Below are 23,761 nucleotides of genomic sequence, written 5' to 3'. Positions count from 1 at the left end.
GAACTCCACCTCAACCACGGACACTGCAGAAGAGACGGCTTCCTCCTTTAAATAAAACCTATCTATCCTAGACCTGCGACTACCTTGATGATAGGTGAAACCCGCGTGGCCCGAGGGGCTCCGGATGTGGGCATCCTCTAGGCGAGCTTCTCTAGCTATGCTAATCAGCGCCACACTATCGCAAGTCAGCGGACTATTGGAGCCTCTCCTATCTTGGGACCTCGTGACATTATTGAAGTCCCCTCCAAAGATCACCTGCCGACTCGTAAAAAGAAAGGGCTTAATCCTCATAAAGAGATCTTTACGGCCCCGCTTACTTTGCGGGGCGTAGATGTTAATGAGCCGGAGCTCTTGTCCCTTCATGAAGACATCTAAGATCAGGCACCTCCCCATTTCTAATTCAATAACCCGTCGGCATTCACCAGGAGCGGTAAAAAGGACCGCCACCCCACTATACGGCTCAGCCGCAAGAGACCAGTGGGAGGGACCACGCCTCCACTCTCTTCTGGCTTTTACCAGAGAGGCTAGATCTGACAACCTGGTCTCCTGTAAAAAGAAAATGTTGGCTTCAACGCGGCCGAGAAAATCAAAGGCTGCGAATCTAGCCGTATCCGACTTTATGCTGGCACAATTAATAGATGCCAGCGTCAATGGGGTGAGTGCCGCCATACAGGGTGATTAAATTAGACGGCCACACCCTTTACTTTTGTTTTCCCTTCTTTTTTGCCCCCTCATCCCCCGAAGAAGACGAGAGGGCAGGACCACTCTTGGATCTTTTTTTTGATTCAGATAGATCCATATTATCCCCGTCTCCGTCCGGCCCCGGTCTAGCCCTGCCCTCTGAGGAAGGTGCCTCAATAGGACAGGGCCCAGTTCCTCCCAGAGGCTCTTTCTCCCTAGGCACCTCGCCCTCACCCTCCCCAGCCAAGGAGGGGGAGGAGATGGTATCGAGGACGAGGTACCGGTTTGACAGGTCAACCAGAGGGGGGGCAGTCAGGCTTCCGTTTTGAACCTGGCCCGTAGTACAAGGAACAGAGGGCTCTGACCTCTTCTTTCTCCCTTTCCTTTTGCCCTTGTCTTTCTTTTTAGGCCTCTCCCCACTCTCCTCATCCACACTTTCATAGTGGGAGGAATCGGAAGGGTCGGCCATATTGCCTTCCTCTCTGTGAAGCCTCCTGATCTCCCCATCCAGCACATCCTCCTCCAGGGCTTCAGCGGTTACAGGGCCAGCTTCAGGAGCAGAGGCCGGAGCTACCCCCGTCACCTGGGCACTCTCCAGCTCCCTACTCCTTCTACGATTTTCCTCCCGCCTTAGTTTGGCGGGGCCCTTTTTCCTCCTCACGAGCCCTGTTGCACCCCCATCCCTGCCCATACCCTCCCCGGCCGAGGCAACTTCACAGCTCTCCTCAGCCGGAGCGGCCGCTGCACGGGCGAAGGCGCTAGGACAACGGCTAAATGGGTGCCCAAGGACACCACACAGGTGGCACCGGATCTGCCTACAGGATGCGGCCAGATGTCCCACCCCACCACACAAAGCGCAGACCTGTACAGTACAGGCTGCGCTAAAGTGGGTGGGGCTGCCACACCTGTGACAGACCTTAGGCTGCCCCTGGTAGAAGACCTGGATCCTATCACGTCCAAGGAAGGCGGCTGACGGAATGTGGGCAACCGTACTCCCTGAACGCTTGAGTTTGACGGAAAACGTCCAGGCCCCGGACCAGATCCCGTGCTCATCCAAGTTTTTCTTGGGCATGTCCGTCACATCCCCATACCGTCCGAGCCAGGTCATGATGTCATAACAAGAAAGTGACTCGTTACGGGTCAAAACGGTCACCTTCTTGACAGCATTCTGACGGGAAATCGCCTTTACGGCGAAATCCCGCCAGCCGGGCTCGTTTTTTGCCACTTCGTAATTCGACCAGAAGAGTTCGAGACCCTCTGGCCGAACGAAACTGACGTCAAACTCAGACGATCCATAGGGGTGAATCAGGGCAAAGATGTCACTCGCCCTGAATTCCATCTGAAGGAGGAGCTCAACCACTTTAGCGCGAGGTGGGCACGCATCCTCGCCCCTCCAAACCAGACGGACCACATTCCTACGGTTATTGTCCTGCCCGGTTGTCGGGAGGGACCAGACCACCTCCCCATTCCGCTCTCGGAAAGCCCCCAAACCGTGCCTCTCTATCCAGAAAGACAGGTCGACCTCACCCCTTCCCTCTACCTGGATCGACCTGTCACCCCTGCGTAGAGCCTCCAGGAGGCGCTGTTGCAAATGGCCCCCAGGGCCGGACGGAGACGGGGACCCCCCTGAACCCCCGGCAGCGACATTAGCATAGCTCCTAGGAGCAGTCACTGCCGGGGGGGCAGCCGGACCAGACCCAGAGCCAGAACCACTTACAACACCATTCACACCACAACTCTCCACCTCTATTTCCAGCCATACTACTACCACTCCCATCAACATTCAATCCACTGACACTCCCACATACACTCCTCTCACCCACAACACTACTACACCCATCAATATCACATCCTACATTCTTGTCCCGACTAACAAATTCTGGGCTGGCTGGGACTTGTAGTATGGCTGGCTTTAGTAAAGTCCTTTGTGCTGGCTTAGCCGCTGCTGGGGTCGACGCCGATGGTTTCTCCTTCATGGCTGATATTGTATCTTGATTCTGGGGCTGCCCCACTGGGCGCACCCCAGCTCCTCCCACAGCGCTAGCACCTGCTTCACCCAACTTCACAGGCTCTGTGGATAATCCCGGCGCCCGGACACTCCCCCCCCTCACAGGGGAGTGCCCCGCAGTGCCGGTAATGCCCACAGTACTCGGGGAACCGCCCCCCGAGCACACAGGGGCATAACTCGCGCTGCCCACCATGAGCCCATCCTGCCCCTCCCTACCGGCAGGATGGGTGGGCTTCACATCTATTGCGTCTGCAGCTTTTACTGACGCCATGCTGTACCCCCCATGCTGGCTCCGTTCCACCACAGAAATGGAGTCTGGCAGTCTGGGGGGCCCAGCAGCCTGAACCAGCTTTGCAGCTGGCCCAGACTGCTGGAAAGGAACAAACACGTACTTCACTGATTCTTGTGTCTTTTGCTTTTTCCTCTTAACTGCCACATCATCACAGAGATCATCACCAAAGGTGAAATGCTGGAGGTGGGCTGGGGACTCCTGCATGACTATCGCCCTTAGCAATCCCCCAGCCTCACTCTCCACATCATCCTCCTCGCTCTCACTTGAAGGAAGAGCCACCTGGGCCGGTTCAATATAGCTGTCCTGGGTGGCCTGGGTGTCACAGGGAGCAGCCACAGGCACAGCGTCTTCCTCCACATTCTCATCCTTTTCCTCATTACCACCATCCTCACTTTCTTCACCGCCACTACTCTCCCCATCATCCACCTCCACCTTACCTGGGGATTTCGTGGCGGCAAACCGGTCTTCATTAATCAGCTTTTCCTGGAAAAGACCGCTTCCCTCCAGGATCTCGTCTCTCCTCTCCTCCAGCTTCACAATCTCGCTTTTCAGCGCTGTGATCCTCTTTCTTAGCTCTGGCCTGTTCTTTTTGGACCCCGTGCTCACCAGATTCTGAGCCACACGTAGATCCTCCCTGGCCATCCTCAGCTCCTTACTGCACTGGTCATATTCCGCAAAGCGTGCGGCCATGCGGGAGCAGTATGTATCGCTCGACTCCTTGGGCCCTCTCTCTGCCCACATCTCCACTTTTTTCCTCCTCGCCTTGCTTCCTCCAGATCTCTGGTTGGCACCCGTCGCCGTGGAAGCAGAGCCTGCATTGCTGCAGACTCTGCCAGATTTTCTTCCTCCGGCCGGAACAATGGCTGTTGCAGTTTTCTCTCCACCCCCCGCCAGCCTGGAAGAACGGGGAGTGGAGGATCGAGATTTACGGGGCTCCATGCAGGGGAGGCTCTCCCCAGGAGTCTGCCACCCTCCTGGGAAAAGCAGTTAGAACACCTGCCTCTGTAGTTCTCTTGGAAGTCCTGGAGAGCTCAAACAGGGACACACAGGATGTGCTCTCTGCTGACACCTCTGTCCTTGTCAGGAACTGTCCGGAGCAAGAGAGGTTTGCTATGGGGATTTGCTCCTGCTCTGGACAGTTCCTGACACGGACAGAGGTGTCAGCAGAGAGCACTGTGGTGAAACTGGAAAGAAATTCAAAAAGAAAAGAACGTCCTCTGTAGTATACAGCAGCTGATAAGTACTAGAAGGTTTGAGATTACGGCTGTCCAGCGACTCCGGGCCTGTCCTAAAAGCCCTAGCAGACATCATGGCAACTTTCGTCCAAAAAAAGGAACTCAAGAATCGGGAGGTTTAAGCCACTAAACCACTTTTTCCAGACAGAGTCCTCCTCTCACAGCTCGTACAAAGATGGCGCCGCAACACGCACTCAGCTACACACCGAGAAAGCCCGCAGTAATCGGAGGGACGCCACACCAGAGGCAAGGAGACCCGTTTCAACACTGCAGGGCAAACGATCTGCAGACAAACTCAAATTGCCTTCCCCATTTGAAGTGCCTGAGCGGTGAAGCTCTCCGGACCCTACACATTCAGCTGCCCAGAATGTTCAGTCGGGAGGGAACGACAGACCGGAGTCTATGTACCAGCCTCCTCTCAGGCCTTGAGATCTCCAGTACGCGCCGCCGCAGAGTCTTCACCTCAGGTCAGTCCACTTAAACAAAGGCTGAAACTCAGTGACTAATGATCATAGCCAGAACTTGGGCGAGGGAGAGGCTCAGGAAGAACTGGACTTAGATGTGTTTGCCTCATATCAAACTACTGATAAGGTAGTTTCTGACACCACTTCAAAAGATATGCTCCAGATGTTTCGTAGCTCACTACATAGTGACTTTCGTCAACTCATGTCACCACAAACCTCTGCAGTGCGTAAAGTTGAGCACAGAATGACCCAAACTGAAACTAAAACAGCGTCCTTTGCCAAGGCCCATAATGAACTGGTTGATGCTCACAATGAAACAGACGACAGACTGGATGTAATACAAGCTAAGATAGGCATTCCTGAATCTGTTGCTTGTCCGCAGCTTCTTACCTATGTGAAGCAAATTACGCAACTGCTCCTTCCCGATCTTGAGCCATATGAATATAGCATTGATTGAGCCCACAGGGTTCAGAAATCAAAGTCACTGCTGGAGAACTTACCACCCGATGTCTTGCATGATTTACGTCCTTCCAAACGAAAGATAAGCTCCTCTAGTACTTGCCTAAACATGCTTCATTACCTCACCCGTATGACAAAGTAAAGCTGTTCTCTGACCTCTCGGCCGCGATGCTGCAAGTTAGACGTTCATTCATTTGGTTAACCGGACTGCTCTGTGAACTGGCTATCCCATACAGATGGGGGTTTCCCTCGGGTATCCTGATTCAGCGAAATGTATGCTGTTTTGACAGTTGACAAAGGGATGGAACTCCTGGGGAACTGGGGTGCCTTGAAAAATCCCCTACCAATTCTCCTGTGCCCGATGACCAGCAGCATGGACCAACGCAGACCAGCAATCCTGACACCCCAGATGTCTGACTCCCAGAACTTTCATCCGGTGTTACATGGGATTGAACTGTTCGTATATCTTGTTTATTTTTTCTCTACAGCCGTTACACGTCACTCGAGTTTCGGTGCAGCTGGTTGTCTACAGTACACCGACTAGTTAAACTTTAAGTATACTAATTTGCTTTTATTTATTTTTATTTTCTGCTCTTATTCTTGATTCTACTATTCTTATTTAATCTTTTTTGTGACATCTTCGTCTGGTGCCTTTCGGCATCAGCCGGGTTTTTAATTATCTGGGTACAGTGATAGCTATATACTTTGTTGCTCACGTAAGCTTAAAGCCTTGTACTTTCAAGCATGGGAATTGTAGGAAACGTAGGAAAGCCACTCTAGCATGTATTCAGGAAACTCATCTGTCCTCACATAATGCTCCAGCCTTGAATCATAGAAAGTTCCCCTTTAATTTCCACTCCACCTATGCTAAGAAAAAGAGAGGGGTTTTAATCGCCATTAGCAATGAGGTTGCTTTTTCCTTGACGAAAGAAATTGTTGATCCACAAAGCAGTTTCATAATTCTTATATGTACTATTGACGGGTTAGACTATACCATTGTCAATCTGTATGCCCTGAATAGAGGACAGGGACGTTTTCTTAAAAAAGTCTTTAGGAAATGCAGACAAAACAATTTTATCATCTGTGGGGACTTTAACAGAATTGCAGGCCCTGTATTGGATCTCTCACAGGGTGTAGCACCCCACCAATTCTACCTTTATCCAATTAGGTACAAATCTTATAAAGCAAAGCACACTCCAAATTGATGAATCCATTGCCAAAATTGCCACCTTAGAAGCTCTACAAAAAACCTCACCTAGTGTATTGGCCTCTGCTGACCTGTCCAATGAGCGACTGCATCTGCGCAGATTACTTTTGTACACCTATGAAAAGGAGATTAAGTACTACTCGCAAGATAACAAACCTGGCGCTTTCCTAGCTAAAAAACTTAAACCAAGAGCTGCCAAGCAACGTATCCCACTAATAGATCACCCAGTGTCAAAGAAAACCATCCTCTCCCGAGAGGTATAGCAAATGCCTTTAAAGACTATTATGCCGGGTTATATCATTTTCAAAATGATCCACACACTACACAGACTTCTCAGTCCTCTATAGATGACTTCCTATCCACATTGAACCTCCCCCAAATCCCAGAGCATGTTCTCTCTTCCCTTAATGCCCCCATCACCCCACAGGAGATTAAACAGGCCATAAAATCTCTTCCCATCCATAAAGCCCCCACACCCGATGGTCTCCCTAATGAATATTACAAACAATATAGCACCATTTTAACGCCCCACTTATCTCATTGGAGCCATGTCCTCAGGAACTCTCCCTCAAGAAATGCTCACTGCCTTTATCACAACAATTCCCAAGCCAGGGAAATCCATAGACCAAACCTCCTATTTCAGGCCCATCTCCCTTTTAAATGGAAATGTCAAAATTTATGCAAAGATCTTAGCATCTCGCCTCCTCCCTATAATGCCCTAAATAATACAGAGAGACAAAGTCGGATCCATCAAGGGACAGCAAGCCCCCGATGATACAAGAAGAGTAATATCCCTGTTACAACACTGTGAACATGCCTGTTTACCTGCTGCATTTTTACTATTAGATGCAGAAAAAGCATTTGACAGGGTGAACTGGCAGTATGCATTCTCCTCTCTCCGAGCTTTTGGATTCTCTGGACCTATAGTCCGGGCAATCCAGGAATTGTACTCGAACCCTGCTGAGAGAGTGTTCACAAATGGATCCCTCTCTGACCAGTTAACCCTGTCGAATGGCACCCGACATGGATGCCCCTTTTCAACCCTTTTTCTTTAAAATAATGACCATTGGACCCCTAGCCCAAGCAATCCGTCTCAATTACTGAAATCCAGGGGATACCTATAGGTGACACGGCCCATAAACTTGCTTTATTTGCAGACGATATTATTCTGACCTTGACTAATGTTTCCACGTCCTTACCTGAGCTCTTTTAAATCATAGATCGCTTTAGTGCCATATCTTTCTATAAACTCAATACTTCCAAATCCCAGATCCTTCCACTACACCTCCCTGCTAACAATATAACCTCACTTAAAGCGTCCTTCCCTTTAGATTGGCAAACAACCTCAGTGACCTATCTAGGCATACAACTAGCTATTCCCTCCTCTCAATTATATTACCTTAACTTCCTTCCTCTTTCTGTTTCCTTTCAAATCAATGCAAGAATATGCTAAATCATACCTTTCCTGGTTCGGTTGGATAGCTGCCTTCAAGATGATGCTGCTCCCCAAACTCTTGTACTTATTCCGTACTATCCCCATCTCTATACCTTTATAACTTTCTTTTCTACTCTGAACTAACACATTGCACAATTTGTATGGCATGGCAGACACCCTAGTGTACCTAGGACTACTATGACTCATCATCCCAACAAAGGTAATCTAGGACTCCCACACATCAGGGACTACTACATGCCTTGTATACTTTATCAGTATACAAGATCATTACAAATTGTGGGTGATGCTAGAAACCGCATGCACTAGCCCTCTAACACCACACTCTTGCATGCGTCTATATCTCAGAGGAGCCAACCCACCCAGGTCTTATCTTTCTGCTGTCAATGTCACTGACACGATCTGGAATTATGCTGTACATTTGAACCTTCCCAAAGTCAATTGCCCATTATCTTGCATTCCATTACACTATATTGAACACCATATTCCTGACCTTAATTTATCCTCATGGAAGGCTCAAAGGTATCCACACACCGTTCAAGATCTACTAAGCTCAGAAGGGGATGTACACTTCCCTTCTCTAAGGTCTAAATACTGAAAATAATAAGTCAACTTACCACTGACTTCCAACGGAGACACAAAATTCCTAAAACTTTTCTTTCTAAAGAATACGGCTACTATTACTGGAGGCATAACTGTATTCTATAACTCTTTAGGAGATAGGGAGAGCCAAACCACATACCATTTTATGACTAAATCGGAAGAAGAAGACCTTAAAATTTATATTCCTACCTCCAAATGGGTGACATTGTTTTCCTATGTCAAAAAGCTGTTCAGGAAGCAATTGCTTAAACAGTTTACAGATGGTACTTTACCGCATCTAGGCTACACCTCATAGACCATTCGATTTCTAACCTATGCTGGAGGGGATGTGGCAGTGTGGGCTCTTTGCTCCACACATTGTGGGAATGCCCACTACTTCAGCCTCTATGGAGAGGAGTGCAAGGGATAATTCAAAACCTCTCAAAATCCACTGTCACACTGACCCCAGAAACCAGACTCTTACAGACTTTGATCACTTCCCCCCAAAGCTAAGAGCCCCTTTTGCCCATCTGTTAATGTCTGCAAAGCTGCTTCTGACCCGAAAATGGAAAACAAATATAAATTCCTTCCTTATGCAAAGTAATTAACCTGGTAAACTTAACCTGTGACTATGAGAAAGCCTACTCATTAGCTCATCACACCCATTCCTCTTACTTGCACTCCTTGGGGGCTTGGATTGCAATCCCACACTATCCTCATAGATACTTTTGATCCCTATGCCGACACTGTACCCACCATTTTCACCTGATTATGCTGTGTTTTCAGTTTAACTATTATTAGAATGACCTTTCTAACTATGTCCTTCATTTATTTAGGCCCATTGATTGTATGCTTCGATTATTATTCGTTTGTACATTACATTTAACAAATTTACACTACATGTATCATATACTGTTGATGCTTGTATTTGTATGCATCTTCTCTTACCTGTTTTAGGCCATATGTTGGTTTTTTTTGCTTAATATTTCTATTTCTAGTTATTATAAAAATAAAAACGTATTTGAATTAAGAAAAAAATAAACTAGTATAAGATTATGCTTCTTTGTGACATGTTGCATTATCCTGCTGGAAGTCGCTATCAGAAGATGGATCCACTGTGGTCATAAAGGGATGGACATGGTCAGAAACAATACTCAGGTAGGATTTTGAACTTAATGCTCATTTGGTATTATAAAATAGTGTGCCAATTAAAAGTACAGCTTGGTCAGGGGAAAAATAAAAAAAGTTAAGGGTCTTAGACGTTGAGGAGGAAGAAAACATAAGCAAAATTTAGGAGGTAGGGAAACCGTTAAAGCAAATCTGTCAGTTGCATTACCCGCACTAACCTGTTTATACAGTACATGGAAATACTGTATCTCATGCAAGTTACCTTTTTAATTCCGCTGCACCATTCCTGAGAAAAATAGTTAAATCCAATCATGTAAATGCTGGCGTTCCCAGCCACCCCCCGACACAATTCTACCCTGCTGACTGGTCCCTGTAATCTGGTTCCCTTCATATATATTCATTTTCTGCTCTTCAGCTTAAATGGTACGTTCATACGTACAGGATCCTGGGCGCTTTTGATGGTCAATTTCTATAATATATGCATCATATATCATCAAACCATAGGTATTAATTAATTATTCCTATGGGGCGATTACACTTTGTCACGACAGCTGTTTTCTCATCCTCCTACATAAATGTATTCTCTAAATTTATTTTCCATATATACTACACATTCTTTTCTCCTCTTATCTTCTCCATTCATTTATCTTTTTTTTTTTACTCTATATCCTCCTTTGTCTCATATGATCCAGTACCCTATTTTACCTATTACCTGGATTTTCCAAGTTTCCTTAATCACTGTTCACACTATAAAGAACGCTCCTGACCCACAGTATACACCTATATTTCTACTGAAGAAAAGGCCTGGGGCCTTGAAACGTGTCTAGAACCCCATTCAATACTTGCATATATCCTTACCTACCTTAAATTATTATTAATCCAGCTATACTCAGAACTCTGTTTGCAACTGCTGGAAGTCCCCAGTTTTGGGACCACTACTACCTACTGCTGCTCCACGCGCGCATTAGCGCTCAGTTCACACGAGGGACGACGCTCCTACTTGCACCGCTGCACTACCGCTGTCTCTATACATCACCCACAGACCCACGGCATACCTGCTAGGCCGGCGCTATCCGTGCCAGCCACGGACCTCTGAAGGAGGAGACTTGCAGCGCTAACAAGCTACTGGGGACCGTTACCAGTTATTGCCGGAGACCTGACACCTCTGTGCCACACCGCCGAGCCGGCTCTAAGAACGATCCCAGGAGTGGCGAGTGGTGCTGTGCACCGGACCCTGATCTTGCCAATACAATTTGTAACATTGTGCTACCACAATCAGTGCATTGTGCATAAAGACTATCGTGCATAAAGACTGTACCACTAACGCTGGATACACTGCATCAAAAAACTGTTACTATTTATTAAATTCAGATCGGCAGCATATAGAAAAGCTGACATCACATCCAGCCATTGGAATGCTTTGATATTGAGAGACATTGATTTCTTTGACTTCCTATTGACTCAGTATTATTATTTGAGCAGCTTACTACAATAAGGACTAAGCATTCTATTATTTTAGATGCAAGTTGTTGATTCAATATTTGATCTTATCATTTGATTTTACTATTCGCCTCATTAAGTGCTTATTTTATGTACATCTATTTGCTGTGTTTTATGTCCCATGCAAGGGCCCTGCAGAGACAGCGAACAGTAGCCACTAACATATATATTATTTAATAAATATTATTATTTTTATTAATACCACCTGGATCATCTATTATCTTGTACTATCCTCAATTTCTCCCCTATATATATATATATATATACCTTGAGGACTGGTCTTTTAGTTGATTCTATCAGCTATATGTATTCATTATAATCCTTTGGGTGAAGGTAACACCAGTTAACCTCAGGTATATATTCCACTGAGTGAGCTACACTAATTTTTATACATGTAGCAGATTTATCTGTGAAGAATAAAACTAACCCTGTGACTTGTTTGCAAGTTTGTGCATGGAATTTTGGCAGACCACTGTAAATAATTTGCAAGTGAATCCATATCAAAATCTGCATGAATTGCAGATGCAGATTCTGCATGGATTTCAAGGCAGACTTTTGCTCATAAATCTGCAGTGTGAACAAGCCCTTAAAGGGGTACGTATCCCCTATTCTGTGGATAGGGGATAGGTTAATTCTGGCTGCCTTACCCCTTTCTTCTTATATCTGAGAGGACAAATGCGGTTTCAGCAATATAAATACAACATTAAAGGGGTTATCAACCATAAGGTGATTTTAGTATTTACCTGCCAGAACTGGGTATTTCCTGTTGGATTTTAGTCTCTAAACTACTACTGTATTTATATTGCTGAAACCCCATTAGTTCCATGCTTGAAAGTTTGAGGTCACTTTCCTTCCTCCCACCCCACCCATTGAAACACAGTGTTTTCTAATTAGGGGGCCAACAGCAAATGCAAAATTGAAGCAGGACATGTTCCCTCTGATCACCTGACTAGTGATGTCAGGTCTCGGCCGCACTGCAACCTGGGAAATCCTGAGACATGAGTAATTTTGTATGCTGTTAAAAATAAATATTGGGGCGATATTCACTGAAGAATTGTGAGACGACCGTCACACACAGGTACAGACACTATATTATGAACTACACTAACTTTGCAGCCCCTGTAGCATAGTCAAATAAAAAAAAATCCTGGAATACCCCTTTAATGGTTCATGATCCTCTTATCTGGATGTAACTGTAATGTGTACAACTACCTCTAGATGTCTGTGTACATGAATTAGACTGCTGCTGTTGAAGCAGTGGAAGGATGCAGTCGGTTACAAATTGAAATGGTTTATTAAGAAAATAAAAAAAAATCTGTACATTTAGCCTCTGTCCCCAAAGCATTATATAATGGGGCAGGTTTATATACTGTCTTAAATTTAAACAGCTTGGAACTACAGTGGCCAATTTTATCACAACTGTATGTTAAATTTGTCACATCGTTATACACTTTTACTTAACTTTATGTCACTCTTATGTTTCCTTTAGGCCCATTTTAGCGCAATGTGGTGCATTTTTAAGCCACACTGCCTTACCTAACAAGGAGAAAAAGTGTCAAAAAAACTTAATAAATGTGGTATGTGACATGTGCACCAACTCTGGTGCCTTATATTTAATAAATTAGCGCCAATGTATGAAGAAACTCTGCTTACATTAAGCCAAAATATGAAAATATGGTCTTCATAAGACATCTTTGACAGACATTCTACAAATAATGGCATCCAATATGGAACCCATTTTCTCTTCTTCTGTTGTAATTTTATACACCTGAAAATTAAACAGAAAGACATATGAAATGTTAAATGAATAATGTCCTCATGGAGATGTTTCATAGGTGGTCTAAATCTCCACATATAGAAAGGACTATTACATGGGGATTCCGCTGTCCTATTCACTCTGTGGAAATTCCGCTGTCCTGAATCTGCAAAAATATAAGACCTGTCCTAAAATTTTGCAGAATTGCTTACAGGCGGAATCCCATTGAAATCAATGGAGCTTTGAATTTTGGCAGAATTCTTAGGGAGATTTATCAAAACCTGTGTAGAGGAAGACTGCTTCTTTCATTTTCCACAGGCCTCTTTAAAACTGCAAAAAAAATGTCATGAAGTTTTGCAAAAAGGAATTCAAGGAGAATAGTAGAATTTCTGATGCGTAAACATAGCCTCAGGATTTCAACAAGAACCAAGCATAGTAATAAGGAGACCTAGAAGTATTGATAGGATTGCTTTAGGCTGGGCTCACTTCTTAAGGTTTTTAACCTCTAAAAGACGCAGGGCGTACCTGTACGTCCTGCGCACACTCCCGCGATATAATGCGGGGTCATGCGGTGATATCGGGTCGGTCCCGGCGGCTAACAATAGCCGGGACCCATGGCTAATACCGGACATCATCGATCGCGGTGATGCCCGGTATTAACCCTTTAGATCGCCATGTCTAACATAAAAAAAAAAAAAGAAGCATTCCCGGCAGCTCAGTCAGGCTGATCAGGACCACTGTAGTGAAACTGCGGTGTCCCGATCAGCTGGTAGGACACAAGGAAGGTCCTTACCTGCTTCCTTACTGTCCGATTGCCGATACACTGCTCCGTGCCTAAGATCCAGACAGGAGCAGTGGAGCGCCAATAACACTGATCAATGCTATGCTATTGCATGTTATAGTCCTCTATGAGGGCTATAACATTGCAAAAAAAAAAAAGTGTAAAAAAATAGGGTTAATAAATGTGATTTGTGGGTAAAATGACTGATGTCATTACAAAGTAGAATTGGTGGCGCTAAAAAAAAAAAAAAAAAAAAAAAAAAAAAAAAAAAAAAAAAAGCCATTATGGGTTTGTAGGTGCAAAATTGAAATGGATGTGAAAACAGGAGAAGGCTCAGTCTTTCCTTTATATGTATCCTACATTTATGACCTGTTCCTGGCTTTGTGTGCAATAACTGCAATTACAAACCTGAATGTGTGGACACATACTTAGTACCTTTTTCACTTGTGCAAAGTCTGTCAGCTGTGCCAGATCTGCCAATGGAACTTGCTGGCCTTCAACATGAGAGATTAATTCTTGAGAATTCAAAGATCTAGTCCCATCATCAGTCAAAACAACAAGAACTCCAGAATCACTGTCTGACAGGCCAAACTTTTTAAAAGCTTCCGAAATCTAAACGGAAAAGACATTAATTTAGTTATGCTTCTTTTTTTAGACATATTGTGTTTACACAGATTCATTTCCTCAAGTAGAGTGCACGAGTCAGCTCTGAAGGAACAAAAACACCCTCTCTAGTGCCACCTATAGGTAATTTCCTTGCAAGTCAAGGTTCCACAGAATAAAGAGCCTTGAAACTGGGGGATGTCAACAACACTAGATATATCCCTAGCCATGTTTCAAGGCTCCTAATGGAAGGGACATTGACTTACAGGGAAGCTACCTATAGGTGGCCCTAGAGAGATTGTTTTCTTCTGCAGCAGCATTGCCTCTAACTGCCTGTGACTCCCTATTCTAGCCAGATCTTGGCATAAAGAACCAGTACCGTCCAAGAGGTTCCGTAAAATCAAAAGCCTATGACTTGCATGCATTACAGTGCCCTCAAAATCCTTTTTCAGTAGAAAAGGATTATTTTTATTTTGTTCTCTGTTTTATGTCAGAAAATGGGTAATATTCAACTGACAGAGGATCATGGCTAACTAGATAAGAAATCTCTAATATACATAAGGTGTCACTGCAGCTCACAACAGGCAGTCAGGTCGCTGAAGCAGCAGTACAACATCCACAGGAGCCCCCACCATGTGGTATAAACTGCCTCCCTCCACACTGAACAGGGAGTGTATTACGTGGGAGTGCATCACTCAAGTGGCACTTTAAAGGGCTTTTTGTTTTTTTGTAACTGACAGTCTATTTTTACCTTAAAGGGGTACTCCACCCCTAGACATCTTATCCCCTGTCCAAAGGATAGGAGATAAAATGTCTGATTGCGGGGGTCCCACCGCTGGGGAGTTGTAGTTTATATGTGTGAATGAAATGATGATATATGTGAGTGGGTTCACACAATTTTTGATTCCATTTAACATTTATGTTTTACACACTTTAAAAGGGAAAAACATACACGTCGTTGGATATTGCTTCAGATTCTGTTTCCCTTCTAATTATATTGTAAAAAAAAAAAATGATTTTTTTTACTGTACATAATAGTGAAGTTGACTGCATTTTTGTTTACAGCAAAATTAAATGTTTTGAAACTGTGTAACACCCCAAGAGATGTGGGCCTACTCTGTCACAAGACCTCTAGTTTTCATCCTTTATCCTGCTCCAGGATGCAAAAGCTGGACTTCAGCTGTAGGGAAGATACCAAGTTGCTACTGCCAGTGTGGATCCGGTTAAGTGGCAGCTGGCCAGGCAGGCCAGAACGCCCCAGTGCCAAGCAACATGGATACAGGCAGGAGGGGCAAGCTAGGACTGTGGATGGTAATAGCACACTAAACAGTCTGATGTAGCTAAGTTAGTGTTGCAGCTCGAAAGCAGCCAGGTTGTTATACCCTGTGCTCCGGCCGTGAGCGCACTGTGCATCTGTCCCCGGCTGCCGGCGGGGCCGGGATTCGCATTGCGGGACGCGCCCGCATGCGAATCCCGGCCCGTCACTCACCCTGTACTGCTGCCGCTTCCGCTCCTGTGTCTCAGCTCTGTCGTGCGCCCCCATCTCTAGGAGACGGGGGCTCGCGCACGACGGAGCTCTGAGATTTAAAGGGCCAGTACGCCCATAATTACTGTTTGCACCTAACACTACCTTATAAAGTCCCTGCACCTCCCACACTTCCCAGCCGGATCTTCAGTGCCCCTACCCTGAGATTAAGCGTTCCCTATAGCCTGTGTGCCTTGCCCATATACCCAGACCTTCCGCTACGTTAATTGACTCTGCACCTTTGCCGCCTGCCTTGACCTTCTGCTACGTTGACTACGCTACTGCCTTATCCTCCTGTACCTCTCCTTGTCCAGCTTCCTGGGTGTCGCCTGCCGCAGCAAGCCCACCCTGCCTTGCGGCGGGCTCTGGTGAAGACCAGCGGGCACCTTAGACTCCGCTCCCCAATGCGGTCCGAGTCATCAGCCAAACAGGTTAGAGGATCCACATCCAGATTTGTTACACAGGTCTTGTTAGCTAGCACAGAAAGGTGGACACATTCCTGGAACACCCCTGTTATGTATGGGTGAGCATATGGGGAAATTTATCAAAACCTGTGCAGAGGAAAAGTTGACCAGTTGACCAGATTGCTTCTTTCATTTTTAAAAAGGCCTCTGAAAAATTTAAGAAGAGATCAGATTGGTTTCTATGGGAAGCTAGCCAACCTTTCCTCTGCACAGGTTTTGATAAATCTCCCCCAAAATCCTGCTGAAAATACCATCTGAAAATAAGAGGAAACACAAGTGACCGCAAGATGTCCTACACATATCACTTAGCGGTTCCTCACATCACAACTAGAGGTGAAATACACAATGGCTTCACAGATCACAACATCAGCAGTTGGGATAGTGTGTTGCTCCACAGCAAGACACCACGAGGGAGCGGGGAAGCCCTTTTACGCCATCTTGTGGCAAGATACTGGTAGAGCTTTATCAGAACCTGTGCAAAGAAAAAGTTGCCCAGTTACCCATAGCAACCAATCAGCTCGCTTCTTTCATTTTGCAGAGCGCCTGTTAAAAATAAAAGAAGCGATCTGATTAGTTCCTATGGGCAACCTTTCCTCTGCACAGGTTTTGATAAATCTCCTCCGCTATGTCTTATCAAACCACACGTGTAACCAATTACATATCAGCATGCTGAGCTCTGCACCAGTCCAACATTTCTATTGAAATGCATTCTTTTTTTGTCACTGAGTGTATGATCATGATTGTTTTTCAGCCTCTGGATACAAATGTTTTTACAGGGGCAGTTTTCCTAGGAATCCTTTTTTGCCTAATAATTGGTCCTGTAAAAGGGCCTTTAGGCAGTATAGTCTGAGTATACAATACCTATTAGTTGCCGTATTTTGAGCCAAAAGCCAGTGGCAAAAACGTTATTGTAATTTTGGGTCATGTTGTCCATTTTAAGCCATACCCTTTTGCAGAAGCAATAATAAATATGGTGCACAGTGTGGGCCAGAATTCGGGTGCATTTTTAAAGTGTTTCAGAACACTGCAGAACTTTTCAGCATAAGATGATTAAATGGGAATTCTTATCCTAAACATTTATAGAATATCCACTACAGACTGCCTGATAAGTGTAGGCCCCACCTCCACAAAATTTTGCCAGTTTACTGCATCAGTTTTAACCCCTTAAGGACGCAGCCCTTTTTCACCTTAAGGACTGAGCCCTTTTTCGCAATTATGACCACCGTCACTTTACGCCTTAATAACGCGAAAACGCTTTTACCAAATATTCTGATTCTGAGATAGTTTTTTCGTGACATATTCTACTTTATTTTGGTGGTAAATTTTCGGCGTTACTTGCATCCTTTTTTGGTGAAAAATCCCCAAATTTCATGAAAATTTTGAAAATTTAGCATTTTTCTAACTTTGAAGCTCTCTGCTTGTAAGGAAAATGGATATTCTAAAAATTTTTTATTTTTCTTCACAAATACAATATGTCCACTTCATGTTGGCATCATAAAATGGACATGTTTTTACTTTTTGAAAAAATTAGGGGGCTTCAAAGTAGAGCAGCAATTTTCAAAAATGTCATGAAAATTGCAAAATCTGAAGGGACAGATGTTACAGAACTACAACTCCCAGCATGCCTGGGCAGTCTAGGCATGCTGAGAGTTGTAGTTTGGCAACATTTGGAGGGCTACATTGTGGACACCCCTGTAACAGTGGTCTCCAAACTGTGACCCTCCAGATGTTGCAAAACTACAACTCCCAGCATGCCCAGACAGCCTTTGTCTGGGCATACTGGGAGTTGCAGTTCGGCCTTCCTAGTGGTTGCCACAGTAAAGATCGCTTTACTTTCACTTTCATCCCCCCCCCCACCCACCCACCGTCGTTTCCCTACCTGAGCCGGGATCTCTGCAGTCTACACTATGATCTTCGGTCCCCACGCCATCTTCGGGTAAGGTACCAGTCTCCATCTTCTCCCCCCGTTCCGCCCGACATCCAGGGGTGGGCAGAACGAGGGGTTTCCATGGCAACCCCCTGTCCTGCGCTGCCATTGGTCAGAACTCAGTTCTGACTAATGGCAGGGGATAGGAGGAGATCGCAGCACTGCGACCTCGACCCTATCCCTCAGGATGATTGGGGCTGTCACTGACAACTCCGATCATCCCTATTTTCCGGGTGATCGGGTCACCAGAGTCCCGATCAGCCCGGAATAGAAGAAAAACGCATGTCTGAATTGACATGTGATTTTCTGCGATCGCTGACATGGTGGGGGGGGGGGTCCCGTCCGGTCCCCAACCGGCTAGCTGCGGGGACTGGAATTCCCACGGGTGTATGCATACGCCCTATGTCCTTAAGGACTCGGGATGCAGGGCGTATGCATACGCCCCACGTCCTGAACAGGTTAAAACAGCAAAACAAGCCCATGAGGCCCAAATGTGGTATACAAACATCTCAGGTATGTATGCAAAATCTTTGGGGTAAGAGTAAACCTTTATATTATCCTTGTAAACATATTTTACTGGAGAGTGCTTAAATGAAAAAGTAGCAGTTTAGGAATATGTTTGTATATACTTACATTGTTGGTTGGGGACAAATTGAATATAATTTCAGAGTTGAGAGTTCTAGTCTTCATTTTTCCTAATAACTGTAGATGGATTGCTTTATTTATTGCTGTAAGAACCTGAAGAGGATCTATAATCTAGGGCAGTAAAAAAAAAAAAAAAAAAAAAAAAACACATGTAAAGATGTTAGACCTACACATCTCAAGACATGTTGAATCAGTCAGAGAACGGCTGTCAAACTCTCTTTTATTTCGCACAACGGGCAACAGCGGGTCCCAATGGACCCCATTATAGTCAATGGGGTCCATCAGGCACCGCTATTTTCCAGCGGGAGTAACAGGAAAAAAAGATGGCGTAAGCAGTATTTTTTCTCCCTCTATTCTCCCTAACGGTAGTGTGAAAGTAGCCATAACAATAACTATGAAAAAGGTAGACAAAGACTGGCACTGGTGTCTATGGTTTCAATCAGTCTCTAGCAGGCCCTGGCTATCTGCCAAACGCTCAGCGCTGCAGCAAAGCAACCAACTGGTTGGAACCAAACGAGGTGCTCAATTCTCCAGAGCATACAGTGCAACATCCATAAAGCAGAAATAGAGAATGAGGAGGCATTCACGGTTTCACGGTGCAGCAGTTTTCAGTGCAGTGTTGGAGCAGTACAGCATCCGCAGGATGCCATTGCAGGAGCACAGGTGCAGTGACAATTGCGTTTGGCATCAAACAATTGTCACTTCACCTGTGCTCCTGCAATGGCGTCCTGTGGATGCTGTACTGCTCCAACCCTGCACTGAAAATAAAAGAAAACTGCTGCACCGTGAAACCGCGGAGTGCCTCCTCTTTCTCTTTTTCTGCTTTATAACAATAACTATTCCCTTTGACATGCACCATAAAGGGAATGTCTCATAAAATAAAAAGGTCATGTATTATGGGCTGCAACTTTTACTACTTTTTGCCCATAGGTTGGATTGTTATACACCTGGTCAGTATGTTTCAAGAGGGCTGCGCCTTTTTATACATGCAGTCTTTTGTTTGAAAGCGATTTTTGGTTGACAGGGCTCGCACAGATTTGCAAAGCGGGCGATGGAAATAGACTGGGGAGGTGCAGCACTATAGTCGGACAAACTTGTGCACCCACTAGTTGGTGTATACACCCATACATGAAACAAATAGCCAAACTACATATACATAACCATTGCCATTACCAGTGAGATCCCTTAGGACACCTTTTCTAGGGCCATTGTAAAGTATTGCAAGTATCGTCATTTGGGTAACCAGGCACTGTGCAATGTATTAGGTCCCCTTTGCCTTTAGCAAAACTAAGCTGATTGCGTAGATTCTGGAGATGCTTACCATGCCAGGGGTCAGTAAGGCACCCTCAATAGATCCAGCCATTGCCTTTTTTCTTAGCTGAGATGCATTCTTCACATTATGGAACAGAAGCATAGTCACTTTATATTGAGGGAATAGCTCAAGATGATATGTCACATCCATTATGCCTCATGAATCCCCTGATAAGAAGAGATACATATTATAAACAATGTTACAGTAAGTCTTATGAAATTCTGTACATAACAAATAACATGAACATTAATTGTTCTTTTACTCTTTCAAAGAAAAATCTGCTCATAAAAGTTTCCATAAATTCAGATCTGTAAGAGTGGTTTCCATGGATATACCACGCATGACTGACCGTTAAAGTCTGATCACTGGGAAACCCCCCCAATGATCCATAATAGTGCAGATACCCCGGATCCTGATTCAGAGGATTGTTAACTGTATACTAACAGTCACTCATTATTGTCCTTGACTGATAGGGATGAGTCCAATAAAGGTATAGCTACTGCTTTGACACATCCTTGGATAGCGGATACAAATACATTGTACAGCCAGGCTAAGGCCCCATTCACACGGCAGAATATCCACCCAGAAAATTTCCAAGCGGAAATACCGCAGGTTACCAGCGCTAGGGCCACTTGGAAATGAGCAGTCTTCATAGACGGCAATGCATTTCTGAGAGGATTCCGCAAAAAGAATGCACATGTCAATCCTTTCTGCTGAATCCGGAATTGGTATTTTCACGGTGTAAATTCTGCCATGTGCGTGGTGCAGCAGAATCCCATTGAAAACAATAGCAGTCTGCTGAAACGGATTTTCCAAGCTGAATTTTTCTGCCGGATTCTGCTTGAAAATTCCACTGTGTGAATGTGGCCTTACAGACAACCAAGATTGTTGAATAAATGCTGTCCATTGTTGCCTAGAGACGGCACTAGACTGCCCTTTCTCTTGTTGCTATATAAGGACTCATATGAGTTTAGAGGAGACCTGTCGCTCAGTGAGGAGCGCGTGCTGCAGCCGGCATGTGCTCAATTCATTTTTATGGGAGCACCTGAAAAGACCAGAGTACAGCACTCGGGCATCATCGGCGCTCATAGAAATGAATAGAGAACATGCAGTCTAACGGTAGACGACAAGCGCTCTTCACTGAGACCGTGATATCCATTAATATTTAAACAAAGACATCTGAATCTGAAGGGCCCTGCAATCAGATACTCTATTATATTTTTATATTGTATACCCAATTATATGAATTGTATATTTATTTATTAAGCTCCCCTTTATTTATCTGATATATACTATATTTTATTCTCTAATGAGTCTTCTGGTCGGCTATTACCTTTGGTGAATGCATTTACTTTTCTCTGCAGTGGTATAGGAGGTTTTTATATTAGAGACCTCTGCATTAGAGTATATACAGTGGGGCAAAAAAGTATTTAGTCAGCCACCAATTGTGCAAGTTCTCCCACTTAAAAAGATGAAAGAGGTCTGTAATTTTCATCATAGGTATAACAACTATGAGAGACAGAATGAGGGGAAATAATACAAAAAAACAAAACACATTGTAGGATTTCTAATTAATTAATTGGTCAATTCCTTGCTAAAATAAGTATTTGGTCACCAAAAACAAGCAAGATTTCTGGGTCTCACAGAACTGTAACTTCTTTAACCCCTTAAGGACCAAGGACCTTAGCTGAGCCACGCGGCTAAAAGTGAAAGTAAAAACTGACGGTTAGCTCAGGGAGCTGTTCGGGATAGCCGCAGCGAAATTGCAGCATCCCAAACAGCTTGCAGGACAGCCGGGGGGTTCCTACCTGCCTCCTTGCTGTCCGATCGCCGAATGACTGCTCAGTGCCTGAAATCCATCCAGAATCATCGATCACTGGTTTCTTATGAGAAACCAGTGATAAATGTAAAAGATCAGTGTGTGCAGTGTTATAGGTCCCTATGGGAGCTATAACTGCAAAAAAAAAAGTGAATAAAGATCATTTAACCCCTCCCCTATTAAAAGTTTGAATCACCCTCCTTTAAACATAATAAAAAAATAAAGAAAGAAAAACAGTGTAAATTAAAATAAACATATATGGTATCGCCGCGTGCGGAAATGTCAGAATTATAAAAATAATATATTGTTAATTAAACCGCACGGTCAATGGCGTACGTGCAAAAAAATTCCAAAGTCCAAAATAGTGCATTTTTGGTAACTTTTATATCATGAAAAAATGAATAAAAAATATCAATAAGTCCTATCAATGCAAAAATGGTACCGTTAAAAACTTCAGATCACGGCGCAAAAAATTAGCCCTCATACCGCCCCATAGCGGAAAAATAAAAAAATTATAGGGGTCAGAAGATGACAATTTTAAACGTATTAATTTTCCTGCACGTAGTTATGATTTTTTCCAGAAGTACGACAAAATCAAACCTATATAAGTAGGGTATCAATTTAATCGTATGGACCTACAGAATACATATCAGGTGTCATTTTTACCAAAAAATGTACTACGTAGAAACGGAAGCCCCCAAAACTTACAAAACGACGTTTTTTTCCAATTTTGCCGCACAATGATTTTTTTTCCGTTTCACCATAGATTTTTGGGCAAAATGACTGACGTCATTACAAAGTAGAATTGATGGCGCAAAAAATAAGCAATAATATGGATTTTTAGGTGCAAAATTTAAAGAGTTATGATTTTTTAAAGGCAAGGACCAAAAAACGAAAGTGCAAAAACGGAAAACCCCCGGACCTTAAGGGGTTAAGAGTCTCCTCTGTCCTCCACTTGTTACCTGTATTAATGGCACCTGTTTGAACTTGTTATCAGTATAAAAGACACTTGTCCACAACCTCAAACAGTCACATTCCAAACTCCACTATGGCCAAGACCATAGAGCTGTCGAAGGACACAAGAAACAAAATTGTAGACCTGCACCAGGCTGGGAAGACAATCTGCAATAGGCAAGCAGCTTGGTGTGAAGAAATCAACTGTGGGAGCAATTATTAGAAAATGGAAGACATACAAGACCATTGATAATCTCCCTCCATCTGGGGCTCATGCAAGATCTCACCCCGTAACATCAAAATGATCACAAGAACGGTGAGCAAAAATCCCAGAACCACACGGGGGGACCTAGTGAATGACCTACAGAGAGCTGGAACCAAAGTAACATAGGCTACCATCAGTAACACACTACGCCACCAGGGACTCAAATCATGCAGTGCCAGATGTGTCCCCCTACTTAAGCCAATACATGTCCGGGCCCGTCTGAAGTTTGCTAGAGAGCATTTGGATGATCCAGAAGAGGATTGGGAGAATGTTATATGGTCGGATGAAAGTAGAACTTTTTGGTAAAACTCAACTCGTCGTGTTTGAAGGAGAAATAATGCTGCGTTGCATCCAAAGAACACAATACCTACTGTGAAGCATGGGGGTGGAAAACTCCTGCTTTGGGGCTGTTTTTCAGCAAAGGGACCAGGACGACTGATCCGTGTAGAGGAAAGAAAGAATGGGGTGAGATTTTGAGTGAAAACCTCCTTCCATCAGCAAGGGCATTGAAGATGAAACGTAGCTGGGTCTTTCAGCATGACAATGATCCCAAACACACTGCCCTGGCAACGAAGGAGTGGCTTTGTAAGAAGCATTTCAAGGTCCTGGAGTGGCCTAGCCAGACTCCAGATCTCAACCCCATATAAAACGTTTGGAGTTGAAAGTCTGTGTTGCCCAGCAACAGCCCAAAAACATCACTG

General features: G+C 44.5%; 1 protein-coding gene across 6 annotated transcripts in view; it reads right to left on the bottom strand.

Moving 5' to 3' along the window:
- Window positions 1-12,221: 12,221 nt before the first annotated feature.
- TPRKB (TP53RK binding protein) overlaps window positions 12,222-23,761 on the bottom strand; it is a 131,498-nt gene continuing 119,958 nt past the window's right edge. Inside the window, exons 2-5 of one of the 6 annotated variants that reach the window (XM_056573681.1) lie at window positions 20,032-20,189; window positions 18,699-18,821; window positions 13,982-14,158; window positions 12,222-12,777 (exon numbers count right to left, since the gene is read on the bottom strand). In XM_056573681.1, the coding sequence (XP_056429656.1) occupies window positions 12,691-12,777; window positions 13,982-14,158; window positions 18,699-18,821; window positions 20,032-20,172 (528 nt within the window). In that variant the 5' untranslated portion in view covers window positions 20,173-20,189 and the 3' untranslated portion in view covers window positions 12,222-12,690. The remainder of the gene's footprint in view (window positions 12,778-13,981; window positions 14,159-18,698; window positions 18,822-20,031; window positions 20,190-23,761) is intronic. The other 5 variants (XM_056573682.1, XM_056573680.1, XM_056573679.1 and 2 more) reach the window with 5 other exon arrangements.

Source organism: Hyla sarda, chromosome 4 (assembly GCF_029499605.1).
Source record: "Hyla sarda isolate aHylSar1 chromosome 4, aHylSar1.hap1, whole genome shotgun sequence".
In the NCBI taxonomy this organism is placed as follows: Eukaryota; Metazoa; Chordata; class Amphibia; order Anura; family Hylidae; genus Hyla; species Hyla sarda.
Note: the sequence above shows the minus strand (reverse complement) of the source record. Positions and strands in the feature narration are given on the sequence as shown.